At 33.3% G+C, this 9,289-nt stretch overlaps 1 protein-coding gene across 1 annotated transcript; it reads right to left on the minus strand.

Moving 5' to 3' along the window:
- Positions 1-1,006: 1,006 nt before the first annotated feature.
- On the minus strand, positions 1,007-3,571 carry LOC113697780 (large ribosomal subunit protein eL42-like). Its single transcript, XM_027217360.2, has 4 exons — positions 3,438-3,571; positions 1,564-1,743; positions 1,399-1,473; positions 1,007-1,257 (listed from the first exon to the last, which is right to left on the minus strand). The coding sequence occupies exons 1-4, from the start codon at positions 3,438-3,440 to the stop codon at positions 1,198-1,200; spliced, it is 318 nt and encodes a 105-aa protein (XP_027073161.1). The 5' UTR covers positions 3,441-3,571; the 3' UTR covers positions 1,007-1,197.
- Positions 3,572-9,289: the final 5,718 nt, after the last annotated feature.

Here is a 9,289-nt window from a genome sequence, read left to right on the forward strand (position 1 = left end):
TACAATCCAAACAAGTTAGATTAAATTTGTACCGTAAGTTACGGCCACAATTTAGTTTCATATACCATGAACAACACTGAAATACTTTGCACACAGTGTTAAGTTCCAACCCCAATTTGCCCATGGCGCAAATTTCACACTTTTTTGAACATCGACTGATGCGGCGTCAGGTAGATACTATTGAACAAGTTTTTTTTTTTTTTTTTTGGGGGAACTATTATTGAACAGGGTTTTGTATTGTCTTAACTATAGATGAAAAGAAACTGCCGAATTTTTATTTATTTTGGATAGGTCAACAAAACTTCAATCAATACATATGCAAACAAACGAGTAAAACTGGCAGCCATTCCCGCCCTGCACCCGCCAATGGCTGCTTCAGAAGCACTTGTCATGGTCACTTTTCTCTGTGTAGTATATATGTCATCAACGTCCTAACTGGTGTCAACAGCTAAAACTAGCTCAGAATCATGGCAGACGAGAAGCCCGAAATTCAGATAAGCATATATATATATATATATATGTGTGTGTGTTTGTGTGTGTGTGTGTGTGTGTGTGTGTGTGTGTGTGTGTATTGTTGTAGTCGAAGGCGTCAATTCAAAAGACAGAAGTTGAAGGGCTTAATTGAAACAATGACCATTTCAAAGGGCCAAAATGGAGTGCGATATTTCTTTAGATCGATGGCCAAATTATTATACGTATATAGAGAGCTTCGGCTGCATCCCTCCAATTGGTTAACAAGCTATTGGTATACAGTACCAGACATCCCATACAACTCACACTGTGAACTTACCATCATCAAGGAGTCATTAAAAGACAATTCAGACCAAAAATCAACGATGAAAACGAAGAAAGCCACCAAATCAGCACCTTTCACCCTCAACGACTTTATATTACCAGCAATTATATCCCCGAGAGAGAGAGAATCCAACTCCCACGCCGACGAAGTATGCACAGGAAGGACTACAACTATGAACCATATAATTGCCCTAAAGCAAACACACGAGAAGAAGCTTAAAATCACTGATCATGAATCATAGCGGACAAAGGACTGAGTTGAACCATCCTTCCACAAACAACTCAATACTTGCTAGAACAGCTTAACGTCAAATCCATATAAGATGATAAATATATTCTAAAATAGTCGAACAAAATGAAAGATTACAAAACAAAAGCATTCCAACAGCATTCTCCAGCTTCTTAGAACAGAGAGGTCCCCTTTCCCTTCTTATCACCACCAATTTCAAAGTGCTTGCACCTCTGCAGATTATTTTCAAGAGAATGAGTGCTTTAATTGGGGGAAGGGGAGAACATTAAAATGAATTGACACCTAAAGAAAAGGGCAAGCAGTTTATGAGTGAAGAAAACAAATCTCAAAAAAGGGGGAAAAAAGAGGCCAACCTTGATAGGGTGCTGTGAAACGTGCTTACAACCTTGGCATTGCAGCCTTAGCACAATCTTCTTTGTAGTTTTGGCCTAGTTAGAATACAAAAACTGAGCTGTCAACTACCGAAATCATCTTTCTATCCTGGACATTTATATACTTGAGATCACCAATTTTTTTACCTTTTTGTGGAAGACAGGCTTGGTCTGTCCACCATAACCTGATTGTTTGCGATCATAACGACGCTTTCCCTGAGCAGCAAGACTATCCTTCCCTTTCTTATACTGTGTAACCTTGTGCAAGGTGTGCTTTTTGCACTCCTTGGATTTGCAGTATGTCTTCTTTGTCTTTGGAACGTTAACCTGCAAGTGCCCAGGAGTAGAACAATTAAATCAGGCATTATAATACAACCACCATGCTAAAATCGGGCACCTGGAATAACTAAATGAAAAAAAATACTTAAATTAGACCCTATAATACCACAAACAAAAAGCACAGCAGCAATCTCTGAAATGTGGTCTAAAACTAAATAAGAGAACAGAAGATGCTTAATTAGACCCTTCAATACCACAAACAAAAATATGGCAGCAATCTTTCATATGTGATCTTAAGCCTCTCAAATATTGAGAAGTAGTGGTAAACTATACATAGATGCAAAGGTCTGAACTATTCAGGTTTGGGAATGTAAAATTATATCAAAAGTGATTACCTTGAAAATAAATCTGAAAAATTGATTTTCCTCCTGATTAAAATATCAAGCTTTGCAGGGAAGTTAGTTTACAAAGATTATAAGACCCCAACCAAAGCATTATCACAGCTCTAATGACAACCTTGTGTTTAAGCATTCAGACAGATACATTCAAGAACAAAGACAACCAAAACTTACACCAGATCAGCAAATACTACAAAAACATGGAATTCTTTCTACTTATCTATAGGCAATCCATACATGCACGCATTACTGTTCATAAATATATCCATTATCAATTGTTACTACCTAAAAATGCATAGATTTTAAGACGGCAAAATTTTTTCTTAGAAGAAAACAAACAAACTGTAAGACCAAGAAAATTTTTTCACTTCATTTTGACTTCCTACGTAGTCCACTTAAATCTCAGTACTAATGCTAATAAACGCCCAAACAATTGTACTATAGCAGTAACTCTTCAAGATTTTAAGACGGCAAAATAAATAAAAAGGAGCAATAGTAGACATTCAGAAGTCAAATTGCAACAGAAAAGGATACCACGCCAACACCTTAATGTCGTATATTCTGTCACTACCCAAAAATATAACATCACTACAAAAGCGTTAACATTTTGGCTTGCAAGTTCACATTTTAGCTATAAAGAATCATTCATCTCAAGAGGCCAACTAGCAGACTAGGAAAACATATTAATGTTTTCAATTTTCCACTCGGAGAAGAGATCCATTTTCCACTACAATCTTAAAACATTAATATCGCAAGCATCCTTATATTGATTCAAAAATGACAAAAACAATATACAACAAAAATCTCTTCCAAAATCGATCACAACTGCTGGCTAAGCCCACGGCACAAATTAAAATCCTTTCCTAGTGCGGTGCTCTGTTTATTTTCCTGGATTAAGTAAAAAATCCCAAAACCAACAATAAGAAAATTATGCCGACAAAATGGCATGATAATATCAAACTTCCTTACGGCAAAAAAAAAAAAAAGAAGCAACAAAAACAGAAAGGCTAGGGCCAAAAAGTTTCCATCTTTTCTCCACTTTGTCAGCGTCTCTGGTTTAAACTATCAACTTCCACAGAAAAAAAAAAATCATCTCCTGAAAACCCAGAAGACCACCAAAATACACAACAAAAACTTACAAAGCACTGGCAGATTAGGCGTTTACCATCTTATTTCCAATTTATGAAATTCTCCACTTTAAACTATTAAGTTCTACCAAAGTTCCCAAAGTTCTTCACAGGAGAACCAAAAAGAACACCAAAATACAACCAAAAAACCATAAATCGAGTAAAAGTACAAGACCTAGGAGTCGAATGAAAGCGTAGACAGAGATTAAGGTTTTACCATTTTGGAGGGCGGAGAGAGGACGCACAAGAGTGAGCTCTGGGAATTTGGGATTATGCCGTCTGAGTAAACCCTAGCAAATGAAATCTGCGGAGACAGCTTATAACGTAGGAATCTGTTAGGGTTTCTGTATGAGGGCTTTATTATTGTGGAGCGGCTATTTTAATTATGGGCCGGCCAAGTGCTATGGGTTTCAAGGTAGTTGTTTAAATTATGTGCGCCAATTGTTAATGGACCGGCTTTGGGGCTAAGAAAATAAACCTTGCAACATGATGCTTTGAATTTTCTTTTCTTTTCTTTTCTTTTTTGCATCAAAATTTTGAGAAAGTCAATTTTTTTAAAAGGAATAAATGTAATTGAGATAAAAAGAATGTGATATTTTATACTCTTATTGTTTTAAATTTGGATTAGCTTCAAAAACCTTCCTAAGGTTATCTAATATGATCTAGCACTCTTAAAGTTTTAGAAATCTTACTTAACTCCTTTAGAATTATGGCCTTGTTTGGCAACCAAGTTTTTTTTTTCAAATTTGTCTGCTACAAGTTTTTTAAAAACTTTAGGTATAATAATCTCAAAAAAGCTCTGAAAGGTTTTAAACCATACACTTCAAAATATTTAAAAAAACACACTTCAAAAATATTTTTAAAAACTTATACAGTAAGCTACAGTAAAATTTTAGACAAACGCTCAAAAAACTCACTTGCCAAACTGGGTCTACAATTTGTGTAATTTTGTCAGCCCTTTAATTTTGTCAACCCTTATGCATAAAACTAGTATTTAAAAATGCATTAAAGGAGAGACATTATATTATATTTCCACGGTTACCCTTTTGCAATTTGATTTATGAATTTTGAAGCATGAAAAAAGCACAAATAAGATAGAATATTAAACTTAGAGTATGAGGAGGTGTAAATGCAATAAGTACCAAATCTTGTCCAACTTAGTAGCAAGAAGTATTAAATAAGCAAAAATTTTGAGAGATTGGTTGCAACAAGAAGGGAAATTAAGAACAAATATTTTGCAACAAAGATGCACAAAAAATATTGTCACAAAGAAGGAAATAGAGCAGCAGCTCCAAGAGATTGGCTGCAGTAAAGATGGAGAAAAATATTTTAGATGATATTCTTATTATTTTGTTTTCAGATATTTTAGCTTGTAGGGATTTTTGCCCTTTTCCTAGACTTTTTGCTATGTAAAAATTAGGATTATTATCACCTTACCCCCTTAAACTATATCATTACTATTAGTTTACCCCCTAACGTTATCTTTTAGTCATTTTACCCCCATAAATAATTCAACTCAACATGTTAAAGAAATTTTAGACAAAAATACCCTTTTATTTTAGAGCATTACTATATTGTTATTATCACTTTATTCGTTTGGATTATAGTGATACAATCACTTTAGTTCCTAACATTATTTTCTAAGCATTTTACCTCATCATTAATCTAACTAGTATGGTCAAAAAATTTTAAATATATTTACCCTTTTTATATATAATTAAAAATAAAAAAAAGTTGGAATGGTTATTCTTCTTTTTATTCACTTTAAGAGATCGAAAAACATAAAATTAAAAGGGTTTTCTCAAATTTTTTTTTCATACTTATTAATACTAGAAAAAGAAAAAGAGATAGGAAAGAAGGAGACAAAAATTAGATTTTGCAAAAAAAAAAAGAAAATAAAGAAAAGTCTAACATTATTGTATTATTTTAAAGTTGTCGAGATTACAATTGAAATTTGGTGGTAAATAAAAAAGTGAAATAATTTTAAAATAATAAAAGTATTTAATTCTTTCTTATTTGTAATTTTTAAATGAAAGAATTGAGCTCTCTCTCTTCCTTTCCCCCTCTCCCCCTTTTTGATGATGACAAACAAAATGAAAATTTCTTTTATCAAATAAGTTCAAATAAAGCTCCCCCTTAGAAAGTGCCAACATACAAAGAAATTTCAATAAATCCTACTCCCCCTTTTGGCATCAATTAAAAAAAAAACTCCCCCTTTATTTTTCAAATCAAGACCATATTGAATATCAAAATTTTCAAATGTACTTACAACCATATAACACTTCTTGGATCAAATCTTCATGATGTACCTAAATATGAGAAGTTTCATTTGGTACCCTTTTTTTATAGGGTCCTTGGGAGTTAATACAACATGATCTAGCAATCCACATGGATTTCATGCCTTTTCTCATATTTTTCTTTACATAGCAATCATTTTGCATATGTCCAAATTTGCAACAAAAGTGACACATGATAGAAGTATTTTGCACATAGGTGGATTTAATGCAATTAATTTTCTTACTTCTTATCATAGCAAACTTATTTGTGCCTTGAAAAGATTTGCTTTCTTTTGTTTGAGAAAACTTTTGTTTTTCATTTTGTAGAAACTCGTTCAAGTCATTAATTCTTTTCTTTAACACATTTTGTTCCTCCAACATTTTTTCATAAAATTTTGTTTTCTCTTCCAACTTCCTTTTCAAATTATTTTTGCACTCAAAAACACTTTTTTATTTTTTTAAATAATCATTTTCCATTCTCAAACATTTGTTTTCTTGAAAAAGTTTGGAGTTTTCTTCCAACAAATCATTTATTTTTGTTTTCAAATCTTTATTTTTAGCATAAGATTTTCTCAAACTTTTATGCATTTTAATCATAAGAATTTTCACATCATCATCTTCATTATCTTCATCACAAGAAGAGTGATAAGAACTTACCTCATCTTCTCCAATGGCCATTAGTGCCATTTGGGCCAACTCTTCTTTTTCTCTTTTTGAATTGCATTCATCCCATATAATTTTGCAATCTCCTCTTGAACTTCTCTTGTTGAAGATCTTCTTGAAACTTTTGATGTGAGGAGTTATATCATTGTCCACTTCCATGTTTTCATTACCCATGAAGGATGGGTTATCCCCCACTTGAGATGCTTTAAAAGTTATGCCTCTCTTATACATTCTTGCATTTTCTTCCTCTTGCACTTTGAATTTCAGCTTTAATTCATAAGAGGTTAGGGTATCCACAAGAGATTCAATGGACATAGAATTTAAATCCTTTGCCTCTTCTATAGCATTTATTTTGTTTTCCCATTCTTTTGGCAAAGCATTCAAAATCTTTCTATTTTTCTCACCCAAAGAATATTCTTTTCCAAGCAATTTAAGATCTTCAATAATGTCACAAAATCTACTACACATCTTATCAACATTTTCAAGAGGATGCATTTTGAAAAATTCATATTGAGAAACAAGCAAAGATTTCTTTTGTTCTTTAATATTTTGGTTACCTTCATGAAATACACACAATTTATCCCAAATATCTTTAGTTGATTTAAAACCTTTAATCCTACTAGATTCATTTACATCTAATGCATTGTACAATATACACATGGCCTTGGCATTCAAAGAAAGATATATCTTGTATTTTTCATTCAATTCTTGTCTAGTCTTTAATCTACTCAAATTAGTGGTAGAGTCAACTATTCTAGCTTCATAAGGACCATCTTCTACCACATACCATAATTCAATATAAACGGATTGTAAGAAAATCATCATTCTTTGTTTCCACATGCTAAAATGAGAACCATTAAACATAGGTGGTCTATCAATAGATTGCCCTTCTAAAAAAGAAACTTTTATGGTTGCCATGATCTTTACTCTAAGCGGTTAAACTTGATCAAAAGAGACCAAGCTCTGATACCAATTGTAAGGCCCGGTGCAATCCAATGAGTACAAACAATTTCACAATGATGCACAAAGATATATCACATTTAAGCACAATAAAGAAAACTTAATTAAAGAGAAAAGATAAGAAATGCAAACCAAATATCAATTCAATAGCCTCTTCAATTGATGGCGATGCTAACCAAGATGTACAAGTGAAGGTTCACTCATTCCTCACCCCAAACACTCTTTGGTTGAGCCAAGGAGTTTTACAACAATTCTAGTTAACCCTCAACAACCTACACTTGAAAGATCACTCACCCAATTAAGAACTATTTTATACAAATGAGGCAACCTTCACCAAGGTTTTACCACTCCAAGTGATAGGTTCACCTTCACCAAGGTTTTCACTTGAGCAACCTCACAACCCAACTTTCCCAACCCCTTATACAACCAACAAAGAATCTTTCTACTCAAAAATCTCACTTGTAAGCTTGTATTTTGTGTTGGCAAAAGTCATGTGTCTTCTTGTGCTTTGGGGTGTTTATAGAAGGTGAAAAATAGCTCCAAAAAGCTCTCCAACGGTCAAATATTAAATGCTGTCAAAACTAGCCGTTGGCCTGTCGGACGTCCGAACCACCTGTCGAACGTCCGAACCCTGCGTCCGAACGTCGTCAGAGAGTCATCAAATCTTTGCGAAATTTCTCGGACGTCCGATGCTTCCTCACGAGCGTCCGACAGAGTTTCCTTCTTGATGTTTTTCATCCTTTCGGACGTCCGATAGCTTCCTGTTTTTGCTTCTTCTTTTGTGCCACAAGAATCTGTTCTAACAAATTGCTCACATAAAAACATTAGCCCAAATCTACATTTTGGTTTGTTAATCATCAAAACCAAGGATTGATCGACCAAGGTCAACACCCCCTATTCATCTTTCTATTTTTTTTTCAATATTAATAAGATTACCAAGAAGAAAGAAATTAATACTTTGACTTTTTTTCTTGAAATTAAAAAGGAGAAGAGTCATTCTAAATTTTTTATTATATTTATTATGGAAAGAGGATGGTATTTTCTTCTAAAGTTTTTTAACTTGCTAAGTTGGTTTAATGGTTGGATAAATTACCTAAAAAATAACTTTAGATGGTAAATTGATAATGAGACTATATTTTATGGGGGTAAAGTGATAATAATTTTAAAGGTTAAACATGTCTTTTCATTTTAATTAATAAACTCTACTAAGTTTGACCATTAGTCTTGGGGGTAAAGTGACTAAAAGATAACGTTAAGGGGAAAATTGATAGTAGCACCAAACGTTAAGGGAGTAAAGTGATAATAACCCTAAAAATTAGGAAAACAGTGGGGTTAGCATCATCATTTCGACACCTTTGATTGGTACCTCTAGTCACATCATACTAATAAGAAAGGTAAGTAAAAATTTTGAAACTTTACGAGAGTGCTAGGTGATATTAAGATCAACCTTAAGGGATGCTTCTGAAATTAACCCTTTATATATATTTTTTTATAAACTTGACCTGTCCTAATCAGCATGAATGCACAAACAATAAAAAGCATCCTTTATCATATGCGGGACTCGGGGCACGGACGGTTGCACCTGCAACCGTCCATGCCAATTTTAGTCATTATCAACTGCGCGTAACTTTCTTTGTACATCGTGTAACTTTTTTTTCACAGGATGTATTTTCACAACAGATAGTGGTGGGTCCCACACTTGGCGCGGAATTCGAGTTACATGATGTTATCTCAGCCGCACAAAATTTTGAGGGCAAATCTTGGCCCTTAACCGTGCAGGGACGGTCATACTGATGATCGTCCCTGCCCCAAATCCATCATATGCGCACTTTTGTTTCGTAACAATATCAACTTTTTTGTCTTTCTACTGAATTTGGGTGACCTTTATGTTCTATTTTATGGCATATGAATTAAAATTTTTAGCTTTTTTTTGAATAATCTGTTGTTCTTGTTTACACCATTCTATGAATTTTTAATTAGTACTAGTGAGTTTTTTCTTGAAATTTTCTTTGTTTTTCTCTTTTTTTTTTGTTGTTAATGATGAATTTAAAATGATACATGGTGCTATGCAATTATAACACTATTTAAATTATACTCAACTTTCATTGCTTAAATTTGAATAGCTTGACTTTGGAGAGAAATATTTTGATTGGGTAAAACTTGTCCATAT

The sequence above is a fragment of the Coffea arabica genome, chromosome 7c (assembly GCF_036785885.1).
Source record: "Coffea arabica cultivar ET-39 chromosome 7c, Coffea Arabica ET-39 HiFi, whole genome shotgun sequence".
NCBI lineage: Eukaryota > Viridiplantae > Streptophyta > Magnoliopsida > Gentianales > Rubiaceae > Coffea > Coffea arabica.

Bases quoted from the DNA above. Each gene is read 5' to 3' on its own strand.
- LOC113697780 (XM_027217360.2), bottom strand. The intron at 1,474-1,563 runs GTAAAAAAATTG...TATTCTAACTAG, and splicing joins AGCCTGTCTTCCACAAAAAG to GCCAAAACTACAAAGAAGAT. The intron at 1,258-1,398 runs GTTGGCCTCTTT...AATAATCTGCAG, and splicing joins TTTCACAGCACCCTATCAAG to AGGTGCAAGCACTTTGAAAT.